The 27,839-nt window shown below is 48.4% G+C and overlaps 2 protein-coding genes across 4 annotated transcripts; one reads left to right on the top strand and one right to left on the bottom strand.

Annotated features, from left to right (window-relative positions):
- On the bottom strand, positions 1 to 14,292 carry MRRF (mitochondrial ribosome recycling factor). 3 transcript variants are annotated; one of them, XM_040606222.1, is made up of 7 exons: positions 14,193 to 14,292; positions 12,864 to 13,039; positions 12,264 to 12,419; positions 10,912 to 11,030; positions 7,945 to 8,036; positions 2,066 to 2,225; positions 1 to 531 (listed from the first exon to the last, which is right to left on the bottom strand). In XM_040606222.1, the coding sequence occupies exons 2-7, from the start codon at positions 13,012 to 13,014 to the stop codon at positions 454 to 456; spliced, it is 756 nt and encodes a 251-aa protein (XP_040462156.1). In that variant the 5' UTR covers positions 13,015 to 13,039; positions 14,193 to 14,292; the 3' UTR covers positions 1 to 453. The 3 variants fall into 3 exon arrangements, with proteins under 3 accessions (XP_040462156.1, XP_040462153.1, XP_040462154.1); XM_040606219.1 differs by lacking the exon at positions 14,193 to 14,292 and adding an exon at positions 14,000 to 14,105; XM_040606220.1 differs by lacking the exon at positions 14,193 to 14,292 and adding an exon at positions 13,751 to 13,816.
- On the top strand, positions 14,212 to 26,630 carry RBM18 (RNA binding motif protein 18). Its single transcript, XM_040606223.1, has 5 exons — positions 14,212 to 14,324; positions 19,955 to 20,081; positions 21,293 to 21,379; positions 23,214 to 23,299; positions 24,671 to 26,630. The coding sequence occupies exons 1-5, from the start codon at positions 14,212 to 14,214 to the stop codon at positions 24,828 to 24,830; spliced, it is 573 nt and encodes a 190-aa protein (XP_040462157.1). The 3' UTR covers positions 24,831 to 26,630.
- Positions 26,631 to 27,839: the final 1,209 nt, after the last annotated feature.

Below are 27,839 nucleotides of genomic sequence, written 5' to 3'. Positions count from 1 at the left end.
TCCACATCTCATTTTGACTTTATTTTAAGCAAAAATCAATGCCAAGGTTCACAGCAAGACAGCACAGGTTTCCCTTGCACACCAGCCTGTCTGCATCCCAGCACCTCGCAGCCCGGCAGCAGCAAGGTCAGCAGGGCAGTTGTTCTTCCTCAGCTTCTGTGTGAGAGCCCTTCCAGCAGCCTCCGCTCCTCCATCTCCTGCCATTTTACTTTTAATCTCAGTTCATACAGTCCTGTTGCCACCTGCATGAAGAAAAGTGAGAAGAGTTTCCCCCTCCCTCCAGTACAATCCAAGGTGGGGAACGGGAGCAGCCAAAGCACAGAGATGCTCTGGAGGTCTGGCAGAGCCACCCCTGCCCATCCCCGAGGCTACTGATTCCAGGCAGGGACAGCCATCAGGTTGCATGGCAGTCTGGTCTTGCTTGAGGGGAGAGCGTGTCCATCGGGATAGTGCTTATCCAAGCAGCTCCTTGGTCTTTGCTGCCAGCAGCTTGTCCATCTCCGCTGCAGCACTGTCTGTCATTTGCTGGATCTGTGGCAACACAGTACAAGTCCAAGTCAAATGCTGGGTGATGCCAAAGTTTAAAGGAAAAGGAGTGATGGGATCATCTCCTGAAGCAAAGCCTGGAGTCCGAATAAAACCCAAAATGGTGCTGGGGCAATAACTGACTCTTCCTGGCGGCTCCCCGCAGCCCTCAGTGATTCTGTGCTGGTGTCGCATCTATACAGCAAGACCAGGGATGGGGCAAAGGCTCCGCAAAGAGACGCACAGTGCAACCTCTTGGCTGAGCTTCACACGTGACTCTGTCAGGTCCTTTATTAACAGAGCGACTTCAGGGGAAGGCAGGGTTAGAGACCTGCTGGTGTCGGCACCAGAGAGGAGAGGGCTTATCTCATCACCTCCTGCAACCTTTCCACTATTAGAATGAACAAGGTAACAGCAGGAGCGCAGCCTCAGCACGCGCTAAGAATTCATACATCAGGTAACAGACCTGTTTATATCTTGCATGAGGAAATAAATGGCGATTGTTACGGCCCTGCCCAGGGAGCGGTCTCCTGATAGCAGGGATGGTCATGGCAAGCATGTGAATGGGACCAAAGGTGCGCACACACCTTGAGCGAGTGCAGACAAAGGCTGGAGCACATCAGTGCGTGTGTGTGTTTATGCACTAGTGTTACAGGACTGACTAAGATGCACTGGCTCCTGAGGCCAAGGTATATGACAAGGACCTTTCCCCACGCTGAACAATTTGGGTACAAGCGAAAATCAGACTTGAGACGCCACCCCTACAAATGCAGAAAACCATCTGTCTGCTCTGGGAGAACTGCTTCCCAACAGGATTCAGTTACAATAGCATGGCCATTTTTCCCGCTTGCACAAATGCTCTGTATATCAATGTTTATTTTTGCGAGCACACAGGGAACTGTCCTGAAGCATTTGCAATGTATCTAACTTTAGCTGTTAATAAACAAACAGCTAAAAAGTAATGGCCTGCCTTCAGAGGCATCAATTCAGCAAAACACTAAGGCTTGTGCCTGAGTTTATGCCCAAGTAATTGACTTTAGTGACATCTGCTCTTAGGGAATTAGGCATGTGCTTAAGTATTTTCCTGAATCGGAGCCAAAAACTCCTAACAGAGATAATCTCGCTAGCCTTTTCATTAATAACAAACTGGAGCAATCCTCATTAGCACCAGCTGTTTTGCAGTGGCCAGGCCCTGTGTAAATGTAAATGTAAAGCTATGGATGTCAGTCATTCTGTTCCCCAAGTTCAGCTGGTTTGTGCAACAATCCCTCGTAGTACAAAAGCTTTTGGGGAACATTTTTTTTTTCCTGTGTCAGCTTACAATGATTCATATAATAAATTTGGCTTTGAGATTGAAGCCCCAGATCTCACAAAGAAAAAACAAATACACCAGCAATTGCCACTCCAAGCATTCAGCCCAGGACCACCCATTCCCCAGCCGGGTTCTCAGCGCCGGAGATGTGTCAGCAAGGGCTGGGACAAACGTACCACAGAGTTGTGAAACATCGTGATATGGCAGAAGGGGAAAAAAAATAATTACCTGCTTTTCTAGCAGCCAGATGGTATCCTCAGACACTTTGTTCTTGAACTTCTTTACCTGGTTGATGCTTTTGCTTCGCACCTTTCTCAGGGCATCCTTGGACTTGTTGGTGGATTGCTTGGCAAGCTTGGCCAAGTTCTCCCTGTGCTCTCTTGTTACCCTAGCAGCAAGGGGAGAGAAAAACCACAAAAGGAAAATAAGTGTCATGTGTAGCACAGTAAGATTTATTTTCTGTGATGGAATCTGGGTAAATGCAGCGATCCTCTCCGCTGCAGTACCTCTCTGACTGGCCTAGACAGAGCTGCTGGGCTGTGCAGGGACACCCAAAAGCCACCTGTGTTAAGGTACAGCTCGCTCTGTGTAGAGGTCCTGTGTCACAAGAGCAGAGGGACTTAGCTCAGGGTGTGCTTTTATGCTACTTTGGTCCACCTGAGCGAATGAGCCACTTCTGCACAGCATCGCCAGGGCAGCACAGCCTAGCGAAGCAAGTCTTGACCCTGGAATGGAAAGTTCCCAGCACAGCCCTAAGCTGAGGGACTTGGAATGAATCTTGTTGTGTAGTTGTCACTGCCGTGCCTGAAAGCCATGCTGAAACGTTCAGACTTTGTTTCTGCTGCCAAAGCATCTGCAGGGAAGAGGGAAAATCCAGCTCTGGACCCGAGAGATGGAGGTGAAAAGTATAATCCTGCAAAGCCAGGAGGAAACCTCCATCCCTTCCTGAAATTTGGTATTGTCCCCCTGCAACTGAAGAGCCTGAATTATGTATCTGGAAGCTACAGAGTTTATGCTTCACTCAACTTCATTCCAGCTCATCATGACCAGGCTTTTCCATCAAGACGACATGAATGCCCAGGTTGGCAAGAGGGTGATGCTACACCTGGCCAGCCACAGGTAACTCGGCTGGGAGAACTTCAGCTGCACCCTCCCCCAGTGCGGGGCCAGTTACTACTGGTGGTGCCACAAGAAAATCCTCAACTTTCCATCCCAAACTAAAAACTGCAGGTGATGAGGGAGCCTGGACATCTGAGTGTCCTGGACACAGGAGTGGCTGATGTGTCACCTCAGCTCCGGTAATGCTCCAGCACCTACAGCTGATCACTGTCAGCATCAACTACTAGTACTCAACAGTAATATTTTAATTATTTTCATGGCTATTGAAGTTTCCAGACTGCCTCGAGAATGAAAAACCCCCGTGCGCTCACTGAGACTCACTAGCAGGAGAGCGCCTGTCTGCTCGCAGAAGATATCGCAAAACAAACATTTCACAGGAGTATTTAGAAATTGGCTGCAACAGTCTGGGTCACTGAAACACAGAGGCCAGGACTCTTCCTGCAGAGCTCAGGAAACCTGGGGTGAGGGTTCCCAGGGCAGTGTGAGCCCTGCCCCTGCACGGGCGTGCGCCATGGGGGGCTGTGGGGGTGCGATGGGACCCCCAGCCCCTTCCCAGGCTCCTGCTCAGCCTGGCAGGTGACACGCGCTGACTCCTTCCCTCGGCAGCCAGGTCGATGTCTGTCTCACCAGTTATCTTTATATCATGGGGCAAGAGGGAGCAGGCTTCCCGGAACAGATTAGTAATTGCAGGAATTTGGGATTGCCAGAAAAGCTGACAGACCTAGAGAGCTGCACCCCAGCCCCGGCATCCCCGATGCCCCCACAGCCCTCACTGGGGCACCCCCAGCCCAGCCCGCTCCCTGCCCAGGGACAGCTGGAGGGAGGTGGCCAGGGAATTTCACATGTGGCAAGAGACTTCTGGTCAGTGCAGGCTCCAGCCTGGACCGCATGCCTGATTCGAAGCGAGCAGCGTTACTTGCGTTTTCCTCTGCATCCCAACATCGCTGCCTTTAGGGCTTCTCATGTTCGAGCTCCCCAGCCAGAGGTCCTGCAGCACATGCAAAGCCCGCTCGAAACCAGAGGTCCGGCCGAGGTCAGGTTCTCAGGCAGCTTTTTTTTTTTTTTCTGGGGGGGGTGGGGGGGTGGGGTGGGCAGGGAGTCAATCCTGGCTGCTACACTTGGAGGAGGGAGCTGGAAATCTCTCCCATCTCCGGCTGGGTGGTGAGGCGAGCGGGCGCGCAGCGGGGCAGACGGAGCTCGCCTCAGCTCTGCCTCCCGCTCGGCTTTTGTGAATTGTGCCGAGGGTATCACTCGCCTGCTCGGGGCTGCTGAGCCTTTAAGGAAATGTTTTTGTTTATGCAGCGCTGCCAGATTTCCTATGCTTCTTGGCACGGGGTCACAGCTTTCATGCCTCCTTGTCTGTCTTTATTAACACCAATTTCTTTTTATCACTGCGCAGCGCCGTGGAGTTTCTCAGCGGGTTTTATGTTCCAGCCAGACTGTGTGTAAATTCTCAGCAATGCTACCAACAGTGCCAGAAACGGACACTTTTTCAAGCAGATGCTGTTTCTGGTTAAGGAATCCATCAACACGAGCCAGGCCCATGGTTTCTAAGGACAGTTGTTTAATCCTGCCCCCAGATCTGGGACTTTCAAGCTCTTCTTAGGTATGTTTTCTTTTCTGTCTAGTAACCGTTGCCCCTGCTCCCTCTTTAAAGTAAAAAAAAAGTGTGAGGTGAACCCTGGGAAGGGGTGCCAAAAGCAGGGAACAGGACAGTGTCCTCTCCCGTCACCCTGGGGGGAACGCTGCCGGTCCCCGGCAGCTCCAGGAGCAGCGGGCTCAGATCCTGCCGTTCCCCGGGGACAGTCCTGCCCTGCCAGGGTCAGGGCACAGCTTGGCGAACTGACATGCCAGGGTGTTCAGAAATGCACAGCGCCCCAGGGGTAACATCCTTTTTTCCGCTTCCCCCAGCGACCAGCGGTTTAAGCACTGCAACCCTTGGATGCTCCTCTCCCCGCATCCAGCGGGAGCAGACCCACAGCAAGCACGACGCAGGTCATGTCTCGTCTCCAACGCAAGACATTTATGCGGGTAAGAGTAATTTCTCTATCTCAAATGCTAGGAATTTCCTGTGAACGAGAGGGTTCCGTTAAAGGAAAGCAGGCTTAACTAAATACTCTGCATGCATAATTGCAGATAAACATAGGGTGCAACATATATTGCTCGACAAAAAGCATGTAAGAGACTTCTGCCGATGAGCGATCCAGAGCAGCACAGCTTAGAAACAGCTCTGGGGTTTTTCGAATAAGATTTTTTGAGTCCTTTCTCCCATAGTAGGTATCTTTGCATATTTCTTAAAGGGCAAAGGAAAAAAAAGCTCACAATGAGTCATTAAATGTTCAAATGAGTCATCTGGTTTTCAGTAAAGCATGTGTAAAAATATTACTAATTTACAAACAATATCCAGTGTAACACAATGGGTCCAAAAAAGATGAATCTAAAAATGAGGCAATACCATAAAAGACACAAGGTCAGGTCAAATTCGGCCAAGAGATCAACCAATACAAATGTTCCCATGGCTGGCTGGCTTTTTTTTTTTTTTCTTTTCTTTTTAAACCCTCAGAGAATACTTTTTATACAAATAAATATTGCCTATGCAGTGCTGGCAACACAAACAGGCGAATGCCTTAGGGAGCAGAGGGGATCCTAGCAGGCAGCAGAAGTAAACATGAACGAAGCGAGTGTATTTTTCCTGTTAGAGCTGCAATGCGAAAACTAAACTAACAGAATAAATACTGAAAAGTAAACTCTGTTTTAAAATGCTCAGTTGAAACACTCTCAAGCACTGAAGCACAGCTGGAGCTTCGTAAGGCAAAACGACGTATGTGTGTCCAGCTGATTAAAGGCTAAAAAGTGCCTTTAATAGCAGGTAAGGACAATTCAGGTTTGATTTTACTTTCACTGTGCCTCCTCTCATGAAAGAACCAATTTCTGCAGAAACAATATTGTCTTTTCATTTTGGCTTCGTTTGCTCATTCTGCACACCTGCCGTACTTTTGGCAGTTTCCCTGCATCTGTCTGTCGTATACTCTCATAAATATCTTTAGAGTTGGGAAAATGAAAAACTTTGAAAATCAAAAAAAAGGTAATTCAGGGATCTAATATTAAAGAGAGACCTCTAGCAGAATTTGATTATTTCCATCCTCATTAGTGTTAGGTTTTAAAAGGTTGAAACTGGCTGCTTGTCTTTGCTAAGCGGATGAAACTCTAAAAGATGCAGCTGTGTCACCGAAGAGCGGGTGAGCAAGCAGAAGCATGGGCAGCCGCCAGGGCACACCAGCAGGGCACGTCGCCCAGGCCAAAAACCTCCTTAACTCGGGGGTCCCCAGGCTGCCACCAGCCAGGGAAAGGGGCCAGGAGCTGCCACCCTTCCCCGCTGGGAACCAGGCAGCGCACTGGGCAGATCCTCCCTGGGGAGAGGAGAGTCGTCGCTCTGCAGCACCACAAAAGCTAGTGACAGACTATATACATTTGTTGAAAAAACAGTATTTTTTTAAAGATGGGGATATGCAGTTTTGGAGTTTCCTCCCCTGCAATTCATATTCAAGGGTGACCCAAGTGCCCATTAACAATCAAACCACTGTGCAGCAACCCGGGAGCCTCAGCAATTATGAAGATAATGGTGCCCTCCTCCTCTCCTGAGGAATGGGGGAAGGGCAGGGAGCACGGGGAAAAGAAAATCAGCAAATAGAATGATAATGTCATTCTCTCTCACCGACAGCAACGGAAAGCTGCAATTAAGACTTCTCTGATCAAAATGCTGGATAAAATTCTATAGAATTTTTAAAGAAGATCTAAAGCACAAGAAATACTTGGTTCATCTTTACTGAGAAGTCACCTACTTGTAAAATGCAACACACGTGCAAGGTGTTTGTGGGCACAGGCAGCGCACAGAGCAGCCTTTACCCTTTGAAGGGAGTTGTTCACAGCACGCCAGGACGTGAGATCACATACATCCATGTCTGCCCAGCGTATTTAGATGGCTCCATCGCTGCAGGTTTCCAGCACCCACAGGACCTTGCGAATTTTACCACCTACACCCGGGCAGAGCAGTGCCACTGCCCTGTGCCTATGCTGGCGAGCTGTGCAGCACAGTACAAGCGGAGCTACTGGGAGCTCTTGCTCCAGGCGAGATGCAGCCTGGTCTCAGGCAGCCGGGGAGTGCTCTGTGTGCTCCCAGAGGGTACCTCTCTAGTTTCATCTGAAAGGAATCCTGTTTGCAGGCAGAGACCCCAGCATGCTGCAGCCCAAAGCACGATAACCTGGGATCATCAGGATCGCTTCAGAAGTGTTCTCCTGACCCAAACTGCTGCACTCAGGCAGTGGCACCTGCCTTCTCCAAGGGTTGGAACACAGCTGTGATAGGTGAGGGAAGCGATGCTCAATCCTCAGCCAGGAGCAGCCTGCTTTCCTATCAGCCCTGTACCAAAATTTCAACTCAGCTGTCAGTTCCCAATGTGTATTCCATGAGAAGAGGAATTTTTTAGTCAAAGCTATCAATTTTCCTCCCTCTTTCTTTCATCGTTTCCTTTTCGTGTTCTCTGCAGCAAGGTGCTATTCACTCCTAATACTACTGGTTCACTACTGCGTTACTGCTGCTCTGCGCTGGTGTAATTCAAGGACTTTACAGCAGGCAGCACAGAATCAGCCCCTGAATTAAGGCAATACAGCTTCAAAAGCCTCTGGCTGTCTCTTGCAAAGAGCTGCAGCCAGCTAGGACTGAGCTTCCCCTCCAGGGGAAAGATAAAGAACAGTAAGACCAACCATCAGCTCATGTGGTGACTTAAGAGCTCAGACACTTGGAAGAGGTTCCACCAGACACTTTTAGGGGCTCAGATATTTTTTCTGAACCTGAAATACAGCTATTTGGAAAGCAGCTGCATCACGACATCACAGCAGTCGTGCACGCTTACCCCCTGAAGGGCACTCACTGCAACCTATCGTGTTATCCTGCATGATGATGGACTCAGGCAGCCATCAATACTCACTTAGGAACTGGCACCCGAATTATTGTCCCATCCACTTCTGGGTTCAGGTTCATGCCGCAATCCCTTATAGCCTTCGTAGCTGCAGCTGTACTCTGTAAAACAGATCAAAAGGTAAAGGGAATTAGGAAATAATCATTCCCATATGCCAGAACTCTGTCAATAGTTGGCAATCCATCTCCATGGAACATGGAAACATTTACTTCTGTTACCAGTAAGATCAGGAAGTTACATTGGTGCGGAGAGCTTTGATCAAACTGAGTGGGAAACTACGGCTGCGCTCAGTATTGGGGTAGGGGGGCACAGGGGGGGGAACGGGGGACAGAGGAAAGGAAGCAACAACAAAAGAAAACTGTTTTGCTTCTTCGAAACTATTTGAATGGTTTGAGGCAACGCAGAGTGAAACCGCAATAAATTCCCAAGGCATAGCCTGACTGTGGCAAAGGAGATGAAAGATTCTGAGCATTTAAAAATTCCAGTTGAATGTTTCCCACTAGAAATCACACAGTGCCAATTTAGAAATGTTAACTAACTTAACCGCTTCAGCGCTACAACCTAACCACATTACATCAGGGCAGTAGCAGTTGGCTGAGAAATAGCGCCTGTGCCCAGGTCTATGTTTATTTTACAGTTTATTACTTCGGATTAACTTCTCAAAACTCCACTACTGCTGGCTGACGCTCTGCTCTGCTTAAAAGGTGGGGTGCACAGGTTTGCCTGGTAACTGCAAAGGGATTGAAAGGCTTCTTCTCCCCCCCAGGGCGCTGGGGTACCTTTACAGAGTGTCAGGCTTTACGGTTAAATCAGAGTTTTGCTGGCAGCTCCCACGGAGCTCTGCCAAGTTCCTTCGTTCTTGACATTGACAATAACAAGACCGAGCGAGTCTCTATTCTTGCGGTGCTCGCGTGGCATTTCCTACAAGGCGCGTTGCTATTTCTGATACTCCTTCCCATCATTAACTTCAGCTCCAGGCTGCTGCAGCAGACTGTATTTATGAAGTTCAGCTTTTGTCAACTGAGGCACAAACTAAAGCGCTGCATATTTGTTTAGGTCTCCGACGCGTGACATCACTGAGCGAAGTGAATGCTCTGCTAGTGTTTTGTAAGACATAACTGCTGTCCTCTAGAACACAACAAGGGCAGAGGAAAATGTAACCAAGATGATCTCAGCATGTCAGGAATGTAAATGTGTTATTCTATGGACGGTGCTTGCTCTGTAGGAAGGAAATGCTCAGTAAAAGCTGTGTTGTTTAACACACATATTGGAGGAGATGGAGGAAGGGGAAAATATGGCAATATTGCCCCCATCCTCTTGCAGTCCATGAAAGAAATAGCTGTGCTTAAAAACCATAGTCTTGTTTAGCTATATAACTCTTGGGCAAACAGAATTTAGCCCTGCAATTCCTTTTTATGATTATTTTCTTTCCCAGACTCTTCAGGCATTTTTATTTGCTTTTCAGTGCTGTGAAGTACTGACTATATGCTGTAAATAATAACACCAAGTAAATGTGTCTGTAATAGATTTGAAGAGTTCAATCTATCCATGGGAGAGTTAGTGCATAAAACAACTGTGTTGAGAGAAATGGTTCTGGCTCTAGTTGACATGAAAAAAGGTCTTTTGGCTTAGAAGGCAAATGCAGGCAATGCTACGTAGCGTGGTATTTAATTTCTCACATGCCCATTTCTCAGCCTGAGCTCCCACTTGGACAAGGGCTAAGTCACGGAGGGACTCCCCTGGCCCTCTCAGCTCCGGCACCCCGAGGGACCTCAGTGCACTTGCTATGAGGGGCCTTTATCCTTCAAAGCCGTTAAACACGCTGGATACACTTTAAGATACACTTAGGCATCAAGTGCCTTACGCTGACCTCCTCTGAGACTTTGCTGACTTAATTAATTGGGGAAAGCCTTGGCAAAATAAATAGAGATAAGCTTTGGCAAACCTCCAGACCTGGAGCGGGATGAACAGCCAACCTTGCGCTCGTGGCTGCTCCCGTTGCAGCTGCCCGGCGGGAGCCCTGCGGGGCACCCACAGTGCTTGATCCCGAGGTGGGGTTCAGATTCGCCACCTCACTTACAGGCCTGTCTAACTGAGGCTCCCGCAGAAAATTAAGGAAACTCAGCTCTCCCAGAAGACAGGTCAAAGCACCGGCTTTGGGTTCTGACCCGCAGGCTGCCGGGGAGGAGCTGGCTGAGCTCAACAGTGCCTTGAGCCAGCACTGGGCAGGGGCCCGGCTCAGCCCCACCAGGGGGGCTGCAGGGACTTGCAGGCTCCAGCAGCAGCTCCCTCCATCTGCTCTCAGGGGGTGTCGCTAGCCCTGGCGACAAGCAAGTTTTAGAGGAGTTTGATGATGTCCCCAGGAAAAATACACACTATTCCAACGACAGGTCTGGTTCTGCGCATGGCCACGTCTTCATAAGGAACTGAAATGACATAAATGCAACGGGGCAGAGGCTGCATCGCTTCCACGTGTGTAATTCAGGTGAACCAGAGAGCGTGTGTGTGCTCAAGACTGCTGGGTGCTGTCAAAGCACGGGAAATGGGGAGACCTGGCAGGGCACAGTTAATCCAGGCATCTGGTCTGTGACAAGCACGGCTTTTCAACCCAGCTCTTGCAGACCCCACTGACGGGAAGCCAGTCTCCAAAGCAACCCTCTCATACCGTAGCGTTTGTCGGATATGACCCTAAGAGCAATCGCAGCCTGACGGGCAGCGCGTAACTCTCATCTGACCCTGTGCACGTGCGATGCTCCATGTGCCAGGCAGGGCTGGAGAGTCACTCAGCCTGTGCAGTCAGCAGCAAAATCGTGCTTCTGGTTTGTGTCAGCCGCGAAGCAACACACAGCCCAGCCAGAGCTCTCAGCCCTGCCAGGTTTAACTCATTTTGTCTAAATGCTCCTTTGCTCAGCATCAACCTGTTTGTTCCTGTGGTAATTATGTCCCCTTGCAATGCCTTCGGTAATGTGTCCTTACCTCTGGAAAACTGGTCATGTTCACTAGAATGAGCTGCGGTGACTTCTGTGAGATCTGCCCCAGCTGGTTCAGTGGAAACTTCCCATCTTTTGTCACCACAATTATGTGATCAAGGGCCCCTCAAAAGAACGAAACACAGGGAAGTTTCAGTATGATACAGCAGTTCACAGTGATGCTGAAGAAAAAAACACATATGGATTGTCCCACTTCCCTTCTGGTATGCAAAATATAGATGTTACAAAAGAAAAAAAGTATGTCTATTCAGACTTCAGGTGCTGTTTGTGTTCACACATCCCCTGTAGTATTTGCAAGCTAAATATTTCAACGCTACTTTAAAGCTCAAAAACATGAAAACATAAGTCTTGTTTGTTTTTGTTACTAGAATAGGAAAACTAAGCAAGATCGTGACGAATTAAAAGGAAATTGTTATTTTTTGGTTCTTAGAACTAAAAATCAAAACGTTGCTACAAAAATTGACTATTGTCTAACTTAGCAGTGTTCTCTTAAACCTCTCATTCCCCCCCCCCCCAAGTCCCAAGAGGAGGTGTTGTACGCTGCCTAATTTAAAGTATTCAGTTTCTCCCTGAGCTACTCTTAATCTGCTCTCTAGTTTCTGCTGCAAAATGTTAACAGGCCAAAAGGCACATGGGACAAGAGGTACTTTATCAGTGCAATTTAAAAAAATACCTATGGTTAAAATAAATAGTTAAGAGACTGAGCTTCGCTTTCCAACTCCATTAAAGACTGAAGTGCCCCTGCCAGAGCTGGGGTGGTGAATGATTCAAATTTGGTCATTGTTTAATGTTAAATTTTATCCCTGAAACTTGATACTACTTACAAATATGTACGTTCAGAGTGTTATAGTAACTGTAGCTTAGTCAAATATATTCACATTTCTTCTTAAAGCACAAAACTCACTAAGTGAATGAGGCTTGTAAAGGTCACCAACCACAAGGATGCACAGCAAAAAAAGTTTGCACATGCCAGACACCAGCCTGATGGCAATTTCCAAAAGGCTAATTTAATGGCAATTGGATTTTTCCTGCCCTACTGCACCATTAGCTGACAACCTGCTTCTTCATCACATCTGCAAACAGTTCAGCTAGACACTTTTGACATCTCCCACTTACAAAAGCTATTTCCAGGAAGCTATTAACAAAAATGGATCCTTCCTGGTCAAGCTCAGGGTGAAGAAAGCCTTTAGCTGGGGACATTGAGGTTGTAGTAATTGGGTGCCCAGTGAATAACTCAATAAAAAGGAAATAAATTTTGAAAAAAAACAGAGCTCTGCATTACTAGGGTTGGTATCCTTATTTAAGGGCAACCGAGCATCATACAATGAAGTTACCAACCTGCTGAGGTTCTAACGCTGATGTTTCTGCTGAAATCTTCTTTCAGAGCTTCTACCACTGCCTGCATCTCTTCATTGGTTTCCTCCAAATTGATAATGTCCTCAACTAGGGCAGCACTAATATTCACTCTGGTTTGACTCTGCCCTTTACCTTTAGCTGCAGATTACACAAAAAATTAGTTTCTGTTTCTGACAGCACTTGGTTGTTGCATTAGAAAGCAGAAAGGAGATATTAAAACCCCGTTAGATTCAGAATTAAGTCTTAAGATAAACCAAAGTAACTGTATTTTTTAATGAGGAAATATCCCAGCACTTGAGCACATAAGCCAAAATACAGCTGTAGGTCACGCTGCGTGCGGTGACTCCAGCCCGGCCTGTGACGATGGGTACGTGCTGCCCAGGGCAGCGGCTGTGCCATGCAGTGCCTCTCCCACGGGAAGGGCTGAGGTTTCCTGTACACAGCGACACTGTCAGGCAACCCCGCTCCTCCAGAGCTGCCCGCGTTACACCAATACAGTACACCCGATAGAAGGGATAAGAAAAGAGATTCTGGCAGCAGGCTGAGGGGTTGCAAACGCTAGAAAAAGGCTGCTGCCTTCACCTTTTTTGGTAGCCAGCTGCCTGGTCAGCAGCGTCAGGTGGACACCGTGCCCGCAGCCTGCGGGTGCCGGCGGCAGGGCCCTTGCCACTGCGAAGGAGGAACGACAAAGCAGGGAGGGCAGGTGACGGAAGCATCTCAGTGACGTAGCCATTGTTTACAGCTCTTCTCTAGCTCACCTGGAAAAGAGAAAAAGGTGTCCGCCCGGCGTGCTGCTCAGCGGCCTCGATGGGTGCGGGGCGGCCACAGAGCAAGGCAGCTACGTGGGCCCCTTCGTGGGCAGCCTGGGCACACCTGCCCGGGGGGGCACGTGGTGATGCACAGGCCACGTCTGCTAAGCAGGAGCCACTCATATCTGGTGCTTGCGCGACAGCTGAGCAGAATCTTTAATTTCTGCACCATGAGGCGTGTGACCCTGAAGCCCCCCGCCCCCCCTGGGTCTACTAGGCTGGGCTCAGGGTGGCAGAACCGCAGACCCAGGCCCGGTGCCCCCCAGGCAGGGCTCAGGGGTGCGGGAGCCAGGAGCTGCTGCTGAGGGACACCAGCCTCGCCCTGTGCTCCCCCAGTCCCGGGACAGCCCTGGGGGTACCGAGCCCCCGTGCTGGGGCAGCACAACTGCCCCCCTGCCTCGCCCTTCCTGAGCCCCTGCCCCCAGAGCCACCCGCTCCGCGAGACCCTGCTCCCTTGAGCAGGCCCTCTGAAATCCCTGCCCCTGAGCTCCCCTGTGCCCCCAGCCCCCGGAGCCCCCCACTCCCTGACCCCTGCCTTCTGAAACCCCAGCTCCCCAAGCCCCCTAACACCCCGCTCCTGCCCCCCCAGCCCCTGCTTCCCGAGTAAGCCCTCCGAGCCCCCCCACTCCCGGAGCCCCCCGCCGCCAAGTCGCTGCCCACCGAGGCCGACGGTGGGGACCCCCGTGGGTCCCGGCCCCGCCACACGTGCCCACAGGCTCCGCCCCCCGCCCTGGCACTAGGCCCCGCCCCTCTGCTGGCCCCGCCCCCCCGCTTCCCGCTCCGCGGGGGCTAGGTCCCGCCCCGCCCGCGCCCCCCGGGGCCCCGCGGAGGGCCGGGCTGTCCCGCCCGCCGGGCCGGGCCGGGCCGGGGGCGGCGAAGGGGAAGGCGGGCACCCGCCGCCTCGCTCACCGCCGCGCAGCCCGGCGCGCTCCAGACGACGTCATCACGCCGCGCCGCGCCGTCACAAAACGGCGCCGAGGGCGGGGCGAGGCCTGCGCCAGGACGGAGCGGCCGCGGCCTGCGCGGTCCCGCGGTGTCATGGTGAGTGTGGGCCCGGCCCGCGCCCCCCACCCGCCCGCCCGCCACCCCGCTGCGCTCGCACCGCCGCCCGCCGCGGAGCCATGGAGCCGGGGCGCCAGGCGCTGCCGCTGGAGAACGCCTCCATCCTCTCCGAGGGCGCGCTGCAGGACGGCCACCGCCTCTGGATCGGCAACCTCGACCCCAAGATCACCGAGTGAGTGGCCCCGCCGCCCTGCCGGTCCCCCCCGCCGGCGGCCCCGCCTCCCCTGGGCCCCGGCCCTCGAGGCCGCCGCCTCCCTCCCGCCGAGCCGCCCCCCGGCCCCGCCGCCCTCCGCACCGCAGCGTCCCTCCCTGCCCCCCCAGGTCTTGCCCGTTCGCCCAGCAGCGCCCCCCGCAGCGCTGGGCAGCCCCGCGCCTGCCCGGCGGCACGGGGCCTGAAGGGTGTATGTGGGGTGCCCCGGGGACTCGGGGCCCCGAGCCGGCACCTGCAGCCTCCTCCGAGCCGCCGCTCGGCTGGCAGGCCAGGGCTTGGACGCGCCTCTGTTGGCTGAGCTCGGGAGATGTTGGAACGTCGGGTTTAGGACCTCCTGGGTGGTCAGGAGCCCGGTTCTGTGGCTGTGCTGGTGCCGGGAGTGGGGTGGAGGCTGAAGGGGGAGAACGACTCGAGTTAGCGAGTGGTGAGGAGGCGGGGAGGTGGGGCTGCCGCTTGTGGTGCGTAAGTGCAAGAATCAGACGCGTGTGTACGCCCTCCGTGTCCTCTCCAGGCTGCGGATAACTATCCTCTGAGCAAACATGCGATTTGAACAGCTGAGTTGTCAAGGAAGTACAACTTGCTGTCCGATATTTGGATACTGTGCTGAGAAATCAGTAGGTTGTATAAAAAAAACAACCAAAACCAAAAAACCCAAACACTTTGGGGTTTATACACTTCTAAGAAACAAGCATTTTTGATTAACTATTGTATGTGTCCATCATGGAATACTTTTTCTTCCTGCTTCTTTTTGTTTGTGTGCAGGTGCTAGGTTTTTATTCTAAATGTGGTTCATCTTAACAGAGCGGTTTTCTAATAGCCTCTAAATGGAATCATTAATGCATTGTGCTTTCCAGCCATTCAGCTTTGGGTAGTTTCTGCATTAATTACCATTTTTATCCCACAGCTATGTTACTCTGGTTTGTCCACATTCACTGACCACGTAAAATTATATACGGGAGTTCTTGAGCGTGTTGTTTGCTGGGTCCTTAAAGATTCAGGAACCTGGGTTAGTGTGGGGGGAAGAATAGTGGGTGTTAGTAAATGCCTTAAATCCTTCACTTCCCAGGGTGATCATTAGTGGCGTTTTTAAAGACCTTTTCAGGCCAGATTGTTCCTCTGAATCTAGGCCGGACAAGTAATAGCTGTATATGGCAAAATTTACTGTTTTCATAGCTTGGGTGAAATGAGTTCTGTGGGTTTCACTTGGCTTCTTGCGTGGGCAGGCTGTTCCTTTTTGAATAACTTATTGCAGCTGCATGAGTTCAGCCTGGGTGTGGGGCACGGCTGCCCTCGCTGCTGGGGACTGTGTCCAGAGCAGCATCACAGCTATGGGCAAGGGGCTGGTTAGAGGGCCTTCGTTCTCCAGTGTCATCAAACCTAGAGCACTTCCATGCTACTAAACGGTTAAAGTTTGCCCAGTGATGAGTGACAGCTGCTAGTTGCTTATTTCAGGCTTTATAATTTTGTGCCTTGCTTTTGGTTTTGCTTTTAAAATGGCTATTTTCTCTGGCAAACCATATTGTAATCTCCATTTCCTTGTGAATAAAAGAAGAGGAAGTTCCTTTTAACACATTGTCAGCGTAGTGAGAAAGAGTGCGGTTCTCTGTAAGGTCTGTAAGCTTCTTGACCCTTACTTTCTTATCCTGAGGACTTACATCTCTTCTCATAGTTGCTCATCTGAGTTATCCCTGTTGAGATTACTGATCACGTGACTAAAAACATATACCTGAAAATTACATAGCTGTTTCTTCATTTGCTGCTTTTATCTGATTTTTAAAGAGTTGCCTCTGCAATTTCTAGGTTAGATTTGTTTAAGACTGTGTAAAGTTGATTGAGTTGTTAGCAGGGTTAATAAGTGGTTGTGACTTTCTCGAGCAGAAATGAGTTCAGAAAGTCTTGAATTAATCCAAGACTTCCATTTAGAGAGCAACCTATAGCTGCAATCAAGCGCTAGGGAGTTAATAGGTAACATACACATTTGAGCACAAGCTGCGGTAATGGGAATTTATAAATGTAGGGCTGCCCACAAATTACAGCCTGCAAGTTGATGGTTTGTAGGAGGTTACTGAACATACCGAGTAACTGTGACTCAAACAGGAGTCTCAGAGGACCTTGAATGCTGATGTACCCTACGTGCAGGGTTATAGTGGGTCCTCTGGTGGGCATTCCTCCTTTGCCAATAACGTTTGTTTGGGTGACTTCTTTTGTCCAGCATCCTTAGAGGATTGTTCTGCCTGTGGAAGAAGATAGTATTAGGAGTCTACTGAGTGTTTTCTTAACAGCTGGAAGAAGGTGAGCTGGCACCATAGGACCTTGCAACTCTTCATGGTGTAGGGGACAGTCTCCAGGATCATTCAGCATCGGAAGTGCCCTGGTGTGGGGCCTGCCATGGCAATGCACAAGGAGAGCAGTAGCTGGTTGATTCTGGGCTTGCTGTCACTGAGCAAGGAAGCTGTGGGGTCCCCTTGCCATCACTGTGAGCGTTGCCTGGTGCAGTGTTTGTCCCCAGCTGTACAGTGGAGTAAGAGATGTGCTGCAGCACAACCCTTTGTTCACATCGCCTCTCAGTGCTCCCGTCCTGTGCTGGAAAAACCCATAGTTAGTTGCATATCCCGTGTGGTAAGTGGAGTAGTACTGCCTCTTCTGCCCATTCCTGTTTGTAAAGTCTCTTGAGATTTTTGAGCATTTTGGACAGGCAAAAACTTCATTTCCAGCTCTACAGTAACACATACTTATTATCTAGTTTCCAGTAGCCTTTGAATGACCGTTCATTTTCCATGGGTATGAAATAGCGGGTGTTCAACTTTCTTGGCTGTTCTGCCGCTTGTCTAGGATCCCATCTTGATGAGTCTCACCTCGAAAACAATGTGTGCATAAGTTGTTGTTACAGACCCCTGCTGACTCCCAGTGGGGCAAAATTCTTCGCAATAATAGGTTTCGCATGTGGCCCGGTACCTTTGCGGTATCCTTGGGACAGCATTGTTCAGAGGAAGCCTTGCCTGTGTTTGAATAGCACTTGGGGTGCCAGGAGGAAGAGTGGAGGAAAAGGAAATGGGGGAGCTGCTGGTTTGTCTCGCATTGACATCAGATGACAGGAAGTGGAAATGGAGGTTGGCTGCGGTGATCTGCACAGCACAGTGGGGCCACATCTGTGTGAATAACGTCCAAGCTCTGGATAACCCAAGTTGTTGCCATAGTAAAGCTTTTTACAAGTTCTCACTTTTTTTTTTTAAGGCTTTGGGCGTTTCGTAATGGATCTTCCTTCAGTCCTGAAGTTCTCTTGACTTGGAGAACTACTTGTCAAGTTATCGTTAATGCCCTCGCTATGTTAACAATAACAACTCATAATTGCAGCCTGAGACTTTTAGTTATACAAGACTTCAGTTCCGAGCTGTTCCATGGAGAGAGTAGGTGACCTCCAGTTGTAAAAATTGCATATGCATGGCTGGAAAACAGTGTTTGCATCATGTACGATCTAAAGATTCTAAATAAAATAGATTTTGTAGGTTGTTACTAGACTCTTAATGAAATTTGTTTCAAAGCAACAACTACCACTTTGCTGCTAAGTATTATTTGAATGCAGAGGTTCTCAGAAAAAAATACACAAAATACTCCTTTTCACTGGGCAGCTGCAGGGTTTTGTTGTCGCTAAACAGCATGCGATGAGAATCGTTGTTCCCCTTCCACTGCCTCTGTAATTGCCGAAAGGGGAACAGCATTCTAGTGGTAAGGACTTCATTTTCCTACTGCTGAAATTGCAAGTGCTTTTTGTAGCAGTATGTTTACAGAAACAAACCTGAGATGCGTTTACATATTTTGGAGGCTCTGAAAGTTCAGTGTGGGGGTTTATATACATCACATGTCTCCAAAGTTAGTGGTTTTACTTGTGCATCTGTGACTCCTTGTTGGTAGCTTGAGATGTGGTGGTGAAACTTTTCCCCCCACACACTCTTGCTTTTCTGTCTCCTCTGCCTTCTGAGTAGAGACTGAGGGTTCATAGGCCTCTTGGAAGACCATGTGCTTGGTCTATATTCTGAAGGACGTAGGAAGCCTACCATAATCAATTACAGTGTGTTTGTTCCCCTGGGAGATAACTTGGCCCTTCTGTGCTGCTCATCTGTGCACTTGCTGCACCTTTACCTCTTTAAAAATGTATATCCTGAATATCCACCGTGACCCATCCTGTCAGATGACTCACATTCCTGGAACTTTCTTGCCTGGCTCCTGAAGCTTAACAAAGGGCTAAAGCCCTTTTCAAACATCCTATCAGGCTTTATTAGGAAAAAAATGTTGTCTGCCCTTCCTATTTAGACTGTCCCTAGAGTTGCCTGGTGCGTTTGGCTGTCTTGGGCCACTGCTGACCATTCATGCCTGGACATGCTGGGTTTCATCCAGTGCCTGGTGCTCCATGTCCATTTTGAGTTATCCTGGTAGGCTTTCAAGAGCACTGAGTGTTATCTTGCAAGCTGAAGATTGGGCTTAGACTACTAGATGACTTGCTGACAAACGCTGTACAGCTGATCAGGAGAAGATGAGTCCTGGCTAAGACTCCCTTATTAAACCCTTAGACAATTCTTAAAGGCTGGGGATGGGGTCAGACAGTGAAAAAGTAACAAGTGTCATTTTCCTTCTAGGTCAGCTAATGTTGTTAAACACTTCGGTCCCAGGGAACAACAACAAAAAAAAAACCTGCAAAGAACTTTTCAGGATTGGATGTGGCCTGTACAACAAATGTGCTGCTTATTTTAAGTTGCTCAGCATACTAGATACTAAGCAGACAGATTTACTCTGGCTTTCTCCAGTTTTATTGGAAACAGCACACTCCCCACTGGATGGCAGGAAGATAATTGGCTAAATAAGTGTCTGACTTGCATGTGCATGTCGCTGAAGAGCTGTCTGAGCCAGAAGCGCTGGCAGATTTGGCCTGGATGATACTGAGGTCTGTCTGGTGTCTTTTTTTGCCTGGCCTGCTGTCAATTCCTGGCTGCAGTTTGTTCTGCTTATTCTTCTGCCTTCCTGCTTCCCCAGCTCTGCCAGGCGAGTGGGAGAGCGGCTGCGTTTCTGTGTGATCTGGCCATGTCCTTACCAGGGCACTGGTACTGCTTGACACGGGGAAGAGAGGGAGGGCAGCAAGAATAGCGGGGATCCCGAGTGATGTGGGGTACTGTGGGCTGGGACTGCTTGTGCAGGGGGAGGAATACAGGGCTTGGAGATTCTGACAGTCGCATCAGGGTGAGGGAGGCGGAAATGTGATGTTTGTGCTTGAAAGCAGGTGTGATGTAGAGAGGCGGGAGGCAAAGCCCTCCTAGACCCCTAGGGAGCCATTGCAGAACTGTCCAAAAGCCAGCTGTGAAGAGATGCTCTGCATGCCCTTCAGCTGGCACCACTGGGAGGGAAGCTTTGTGCCTTGGGGGTTTTAGAGCAGTCACTGAAAACGCAGCTTGGAACTATGGATGGTGAAGCGTTGCTGTACAGGGAGTACACCTCTGCCGGTATTTGGGATCATGTATGACACAACTGAACTGCCTGTGTTACAGTGTGAAGTGTGTGTGTGTGTTGTCATTGTCATAAATGTCTTCTTTCCCCTTCAGATACCATCTACTCAAACTCCTTCAGAAGTTTGGCAAAGTAAAGCAATTTGACTTTCTCTTTCACAAGTCTGGTGCTCTGGAGGGGCAGCCGAGAGGTTACTGTTTTGTGAACTTTGAAACCAAACAGGTATGTTGCTTTTATCTAAAATCCTGATTTAAATGACTAGCTTCTTTCCCCCATCTCTTTTTATGTTAATGTAAAGCTGAAACAGGAAGGGATAAATCAAATACTTTGTCTACACAAACCCACAGACTCCTACAGCTCCACGTTGTGACTGCTCCTGAAAGTAGCAATAGTGATTTCCTTTCTCCTCTGCTGTCTTTTCCTGAATCCTGCTTTCTAATACTAATCAGAAGGGACCAGGTCTTTGGTAGTGAGCTCATGGAGTTGAACCGGGAGATACTGTGATCAATGCAGAGCCTTGCTTGGATCAGCCTGCCAGACCACCTGAAATCCAGGACCGCTTTGAAGTCCTCCTAGTTTTTCTTTTGGCTTCATGAATGCACAAACACCAACTTGTGTGATACTGTCAGATGTACAACATGATGCATCTGCAGCACCCTGGAGCACACTGCCCCTGGCTGTCTGTTTGGGGGTTTAGCTCTTGTTACAAATCAAAATTGCAAGTTATGCTCACCTGCAACATCGGAGTTGTAGTTATTTTGTCGTGATTCTGCTAGAATTGTTCAAAAGTTAGGAAGAACAGTGAATTGTGGTTGTCTGACCTCATCTTTTTGCTGTGCAGTTGCCAGTAAGGGTGGCAGAAGAGCACTGACACAGTGCATTAGCTCTAGAAAATTACTCATAGCAAGGTGGTGGAACAGCATTGCAACATAAGTCTTAACTGCTGTGAATCAAGTTTTATGGGAATGTCCCAGAACTGAGATTCCACTGCTGAGCCTAGAACAGGACCAAGTGGGTAGTGTTCCCGGTGCACATGAGCAGGGTCTGGAATAAGTGTAGATGGGTGTTAATAAAACAATGTGATCACTGTCATGAGTCACAGTATTTTCTAGAGAAACTCGCATAGCATAAACCTCCCTCAGAATGCTGTTCCAGTGGCCTCTCTTTGGTATTTTCAAAACTCCTGATAATTTTCCCCATTTCCTACCCCAAAGCAAGTGAAAGAGTAAACTGATAAGGCTCATAAAAGTGTGTGGTTACTCAGATGTTGGAGTCTTCCAAAGATATTCCTGGACTGGGAAACAATAGGATAAACTTTCTTTGCTGTCAGTTAGCTGTACTTGCACAAGACTAACAAAGAAAAAAGGCTTTTTACATCTGAGTCGGTTTTGACTAAAGGCTTGGTTTGTTTATTGAACTGTCTTCCTGTGCAGGAAGCAGAAAAGGCGATCCAATGTCTCAATGGGAAGCTGGCCCTTTCCAAGAAATTGGTGGTGCGCTGGGCACATGCACAAGTCAAGGTAAGCTTTTTGTTGTAAATAAGGATTGCTTTTAATTTGCAAAATTGAAAAATGCTAATGTTAAAGGAACGAATCTTGCCAAGGCCTCCTTAGCCTGGCAAGAGAATTTCAGTCTACTCTAGGAAGTAACCCTCATGGAAGTGGTATTGACGATCTACCACTTCTCTTGTCTACCTAACTGGGCCGGATTAGCTGTGAGTTAAGGACAGGCCATTTAACCTGATGTCACTTGTAAGGGAGTTTCTGATCAGAGCTGTGTGAGCAGATTGCTTCTATAAATGTCCATGTTTTAATTTTTCCCAAACTTAGTGAGTGATTGGCTGAAAGTTTGAATCCTTCCCTCTGTGGTTTTGCTCCCTTTTTGAATAGGAGATGCATGGAAATTCCCAATTACCAAGGACTTTGTTACTTTGTTCCACTTCTGAAAGCACTTACGCGGCAGCAGCTCTAATTACTTCTGACTTTAAAGCAACATATTTCTCATATAAGCTAAATACTCGTTTTATGCAACAAAACAATCAATAACAAGTTTTTTAAATTAATTTAGGCAGTACCTTCTGGAATGTCCTTCTTTTTTAAAAATTCTTGCCTTGTTTCTCCTGCAGTTATTTACTATCTGGTGTTTGATAAAGCAGTTTATTTTGAATAACTTTCTTGGCAGATAAATGGATTTTGGGGGAGGTGGGGTGGAGCTGCTTGTTGCTATTTTCCTTTTGGGTAGTTTGCCGTTTTAGCACGTGTCAGTTATCCTACAAGCAGCTTTCTACCCTTTCTCTTACCAAGTATAGTAGCGCATCTGTTATGGATGCTAAACCCCCCCCCAAGCCCAAACCAGGTTATCTTTGTTAAAGGAGACCATATTGTTTTAATTATTGGCTTCAAGGGCTCCAGGCTCTTGTCAGCACATCCAAGCTTGTGCAAATCCAGCCTCCATTTTCTTTAGCTCTTATAGCTACTAGAACGCCACGTGCTTCCGGATGCCTGAAGAATGATCGGGACCATAAAAGGAGTTTGAGCCAGAGGAGTGAGTGTCTGCTCTGCTGGGAGTTCAGCAGGGTGGCTCAGAGCTTGGCTGGCCAGGGTATGGCGAAGAACATGCATAAATAATCAGTTTGCGTGGCATTTTCCAATTGAATGGAAAGATTTAACAATGCAAAACTTTGGCTTATTGTAACAAGTGTTTATTTTAGACAATACCAGCACCATGCTAAGTAACTTTAAGATGAGTGGCCAAGGCTTTCCAGACACTGTTGGTTTGAGCAGCTTTGCTGAAAAACAAACCTGACTTTGTGCCAAGCGAAATAAGGAAGCAGAACACTGCAAATAGTTCAGGAGGCCTGTTGCCCACAAAGATGACAGACTCATAAGCTGCTGTCTACAGAAAGGAGGTGGCTCCTAACTGGTCTTTTTTTTTTTTTTTTTTTTTTCTCCAGCACTGCATGATTCCATGCAGCCATGTGCTGGGGTTACAATCTGAGCCTGCACGGTGACTGTAGAAAGGGCACAGCAGCACAGTACAGTAGTTACCTTAAAATTTACCATCTTTGCTTCATACCTTATATAGAGGGGAGCAAGAAGTGGTAAGACAGGATTAGGTTCAAGGATCCATAGTACGATGCACATAAATGTTTGATATTGGAGTCTATGTTCCGTGTTGGTACTAAACAAATATTATGGTTGGGATTTGCTTCAGTGTTTGGCTGCCAAAATCATTCCTAGCGAAAGCTTCATAAGATCAGAGGTGATGTTAATCCAACTTTAAAGTGTATCTGTGGGCAAATGCTTCTTTATTCATAATTCTTGCTGACTGCAGTCCTTGGTCTTTTGTTTGCAGAGATATGATCACAATAAAAATGAGAAGATCCTTCCAATCAGTCTGGAGCCATCTTCCAGCACAGAGCCGCCCCAGTCTAACCTGAGGTAGGAGATGGGGTGGGTGAGAGGTGACTAGACTGGCAGTGGCAGGGAACTAACTTGTTTGATTTCAGTAAGGTCTAGAGTTGTTGTCGTTATGTTTGTCCTAAAAAATCTAATGTGGCAGAAAAGCTGTTTTCAGAAGGGCAGCATGCTGCAAAGTAACTCATTTGATGTGGGAAACTTGAGATGCGAAGCTACAAGGGCAGTAGGAAGGAAAAGAGGCGAAGAGAGGAATTGGGAATGTCTTCATGTTCCAGCTCCTTTCACCAAAATATGCTTTGTACTTCTTCATATGAATTTCAGTGAGAGGTTTTGTGCTGTACTAATGTGATTAAGCAGAATGCTTATGAGCAAGAATTTCTACCATAGCGGAAGAAGATTAAAACCAAAATTACAGGTAGTACTTGACACAAAACTATTTTTTTTTTTGCCAGTGTTAGGGATTGTAGGCCTTCTCTGTAGGATGTTGGTTGAATTCTCCAGCCCCTCCATTTACCTAAAGCACATAGCGCTGCTTTGTTAATCCACAGTTTGGTTGAAAGGGCATGTGATTTTCCTCTGTGTTCTGTTAGTGGAACCCTATAAGTAACCAAGACTGGGGATAATAATTAATTTGCCTACAGATAAAATGAGCTTGGAACTCAGAAGTAACACGCTAAGAAGTAACGAGCAGAGAGGCTCAGGTCCTGCAGAGTGTTACCTATGTCAGTGGTGTGAAGGAGTTGTTTCAGTGAAGATTGATGCTGCAAGAAGCCCCAGCAGAGAAGGGAACATTCCTCAGTCCTACCCAATGGAGGACAGTGAATAACAAAAGCCCTAGGAATTTGGGGTGTAACCTAGGATAGCTTCTCCCTTTGGGATAAACCCTGCTAATGCTGAAATAATGTTTCTTCCTGGCCTAATTAGAGGCTGGGGTTTTCCCATCCCAAGCGGTCTTGTAGCTGGGAGGAAGTCTGGCTTTCATTTCTCTGCTGTTTCCAGCAGCCTTGTCTGAGCTGTGCTCTGCTGCACATGCTCAGACCTCTTTAAATGACATCATTTTACATGAAGTAGGAAGCCTTGTTGTGTGCTTGTCTCGCTCTGTGTCCTCGAGAAAGTGCTGAGTAGGTGCAAGGACCGTTTTTTTGTGGTGCTGCGATACATCTTGGAGGAGCAAATCCATGCTGAGGATTGAAATGAAGCAGCGTGGGCTTAGAGCAGTAGATTCCTGCCTCCCAACTTCACGTAGCTTGTGAATGCAGCAATGGGGGCTGCCTAGCCCCTCCTTGTGTGACTAAGTATTTGCATGTCAGCAAAATCTCTGGGGATTGCTGTTCTAGTCTAGTTCTGTGGTAAGATCAAGCTTAATTTCTCTTTTGCTTTTCCTCTTTCCAGTGTCAGTGCAAAAATAAAGGCCATTGAAGCCAAGCTGAAAATGATGGCAGAAAATCCAGACGCGGAATACCCAGCAGCACCTGTTTATTCTTACTTCAAACCTCCGGATAAGAAAAGGACTACTCCTTATTCTAGAGCTGCCTGGAAATCGAGAAGATGATGCTTATGAATGGATAATGGTAGCAAGAAACACTGCTTTGTATACCTGGAGTCCTCCAATGCTTTTGTACTTTGTAGAGCGAGAAGGATACTGCCACCTGAGCACAGCAATGCTGTACGTGGCGCAGTGTTCTGTAACACCTTAGGTGGTCTGCCGAATGCTCCCTGCTGCCAGTGCAGCTTCACAGCTGAACGCTGTTCAGAAAAGTCTGTTCCCTTCAAAGCCTCTGATGAACACGCAGACAACCTCTCGTTAATGTGCATTCATTAGCAAGATTAGAAACAGTAACCAGTGTGTGGAGTAAAGCACATCCAAAAATACTCCATTTAACTGATTACTTTTTAAAGTATTTTTGAACAAAAAGTATTCCGATTTGTGTTTTTAATGGAGGGGAAGCACTTGGGTTTGATTAACATTCTGTAGTTACCATGGAAGACTTTTTCATTTCAATAAAACTCATTTAAAATAGATTTTGCAACACTTTTAGTAACTGTGCATGCAACATTTTATATGCACCAAAGCAAATTTATTTTGCATTTCAAATTACAAACTTAAGGTATTACTTTATGATGCAATAACCTTAAAATATTGACACACCATGGGTGTTTTCAGTGTCACTTAGGCTGTAGGTGTGTGCCTCCATATAGGATCTGGTGTATTTGCACACCCTAAGCTTCAGAGCGCAGCAGTGGCTTATCTAATGCCTGCGTTCAGTAATCCCTTTCAGTGGCAGCTCTTCATAAACCAGATGTGACAGCGTGAGAATAACACTGCGGCCTCCAAGACATCTGTCAAGCACATGACCTGAGCATTTGCCCATCAACCAGTCGAGCTTCTGATTGATGAAGTGGTGAAGGTGGTTGGTTGCCTCTTGGTGTAAAGTGGCACTAGCGTTGGTGGCAAAATGGTTCTGCTGTGTACTGGGGATTACCTGCACTAGGTGCTTAATTTACAAGTCTGATGGATGGCATTTTGTTTAAACAATTTGATCTGCAGCACGTTTTTCTCCCTAAATGTTATCTGCAAAATAGAAATCCGAGGGGGAAAAACAAACACCACTTTCTGGCAGAGTTTTCTCCTTAGTACACACAGTGCTGTGACTGCATGTGGAAGGGGGATGTTGGAGAACACGTGCACTCGGGTCCAGGAGATAGTGGTCTGATTTTGCCAATGTCTGCTCTCTCTAGTCCTGTCAGTGTTGAATCTTTGCCTCGTTCATCACTCTCGAGTTGCTTCTCCAAGCTGATTAACAGTGGTCTGAAACAAGAGGAGGAAAATAATTTTTAAAGAGCCCCTGGTTTCTGTATATGCAGATGTTGCTCACTGGCGTAGCAAAGTAAGTTTTGTATTCCTACAGCAGAGCATGCTTCCTGCTTCCAAACCGAGCATCTGGAATGGAGCGGTGCATGTCTGTGATGGATGGATTGTTAAAAGCCTGAATTGTTCAAAAGTAGGTCTTGTGATATTAATGTTTGCTTTCTAGTTTATGGGTACCTGAGTAAAGAGAAAAGTAGTATCACAGGGAGTTTGTACCTCTATAAATGTCAGTAACACCCGTTTACATTCCTTTGTGAACAGCCTGTGTTTTGTTCTTGCGTGGTCTAACGTTTGTAGTCCTCTGGATCTGTACATGTTATTTAGAAGAGCAATCAATTCTCTTTCTATTAGGAATTTAGAAAATACCTAGATTCAAATCGGGTATGTGATGGTGTTCCCGTCAGAAACATACTTTGATATTTATTTGTATTTAAATACTATTTGTTGAAATTCATACAGCTCTAAATAAACATTTAAAATGCATGTTTTCCTCCAGGAAAGTGAGGGCGGCAAGCAGGAAGTGAGGGTGGTAAATGCTTGGCATCGGCCGGAGTCCACTGATACAAATCTGGGTACAATAGCATCAGTCTTTTTTTATTTAATTTTTTTTTCACTGCCACAGTCACTAACAGAAGTGCCTTGTCTGTCCTTCGGCCAGACTCAGACCTGGGGGAGCTTTATTGCAGGTCGGTGTTTGTGTCGGTCATTCCCGCTGCCGCTGGCCTGGCAGCGCTCCTGCTGCCTGCGCTTCCCAGGAATGCTGTGGCTTCCCGAAGGCCCCGCGCCTCTTCTGCAGCCAGTGGCGATAGCTCAGCAAAACCAGAGACTTTCTAACCCTGGAGCTGGGAGGAGGTAAATGCTCAGTAACGTTTTTTCATGAGTGTCAGCTCTGGGGCTCTGCATATCAGCCGTCATAAAGCAGGTTTGGGAAGTGCCGGGGAGTGTGGCATCGCTCTGTGGAGGATGCGGCTGACTCTGAAGCTGTAAGTACAGAGTCTGGCAGGCTGGTGGGGGGAAGGAGACCGGGGCTTGGTGCCTGGCTCCCCTGAGGAGTTGGGGGCTGTTTCTTACCTCCAGCATACAGTCATGTCCTCCCAGGGGTTTGGGGTTTTGGGTGTTGGGTTTTTTTTCCCCTTCCTTGTATTTCCAGCAAATCCCTGGGAAACAAGGTGGGGTACCAGGGACAATGTTCACCATGTCCGCAGTGTCAGGTTTTTCTCAGTATTTCAACACTCTTCCTGCCTACGGTAAGACTCCCAGGACAGGTATGAAATCGTGCCTTCACCTGTGGGGGCACGAAACATGCTGAACCCCAAATTTTGGGATCCTGGCTGCTGCGCAGCCTCCTCGTTGCTGCCTCATACGAGCTGCTGCGCTGCTGGGGGGAGCACGTGGTGGGCAAGGAAGGGGATGCAGTTGGGGCTAATACCCAGCGACTGCTGCTTTGCATTCCCCAGGCACCACCGGGGCCACGTTCCTGGTGCAGGCAGCCGTGTAAGGCGCGTGGGAGATCTGCTGCCCTCGCTGCCTGCTGAGAGCGGGCAGATCTGCTGCCTGCAGGGCTGAGGCTTGATCCCAAGGCTGGGGAGGGCAGAGGCTGGGCTGGAGGCAGCCTGGTCCTGAGCCTGCTCCGACTGTGGGGCCCAAAGCACGGAAGCAGAGATGCCAGCAGCAGTGCATGGGGCTCATGGC

Source organism: Falco naumanni, chromosome 9, assembly GCF_017639655.2.
Source record: "Falco naumanni isolate bFalNau1 chromosome 9, bFalNau1.pat, whole genome shotgun sequence".
NCBI classification, from domain to species: Eukaryota; Metazoa; Chordata; class Aves; order Falconiformes; family Falconidae; genus Falco; species Falco naumanni.
Note: the sequence above shows the minus strand (reverse complement) of the source record. Positions and strands in the feature narration are given on the sequence as shown.

Excerpts from the sequence above, each read along its gene's own strand:
- MRRF (XM_040606222.1), bottom strand. The coding sequence starts at position 13,014 with ATGGCTACGTCACTGAGATGCTTCCGTCACCTGCCCTCCCTGCTTTGT. Across the intron at positions 12,420-12,863 it reads GCAGCTGGCTACCAAAAAAG|CTAAAGGTAAAGGGCAGAGT; the intron begins GTGAAGGCAGCA and ends TGTAATCTGCAG. Across the intron at positions 2,226-7,944 it reads ATTCGGGTGCCAGTTCCTAA|GGTAACAAGAGAGCACAGGG; the intron begins GTGAGTATTGAT and ends CCTTGCTGCTAG.
- RBM18 (XM_040606223.1), top strand. The coding sequence starts at position 14,212 with ATGGAGCCGGGGCGCCAGGCGCTGCCGCTGGAGAACGCCTCCATCCTC. Across the intron at positions 20,082-21,292 it reads TGAACTTTGAAACCAAACAG|GAAGCAGAAAAGGCGATCCA; the intron begins GTATGTTGCTTT and ends CTTCCTGTGCAG. Across the intron at positions 23,300-24,670 it reads CCGCCCCAGTCTAACCTGAG|TGTCAGTGCAAAAATAAAGG; the intron begins GTAGGAGATGGG and ends TCCTCTTTCCAG.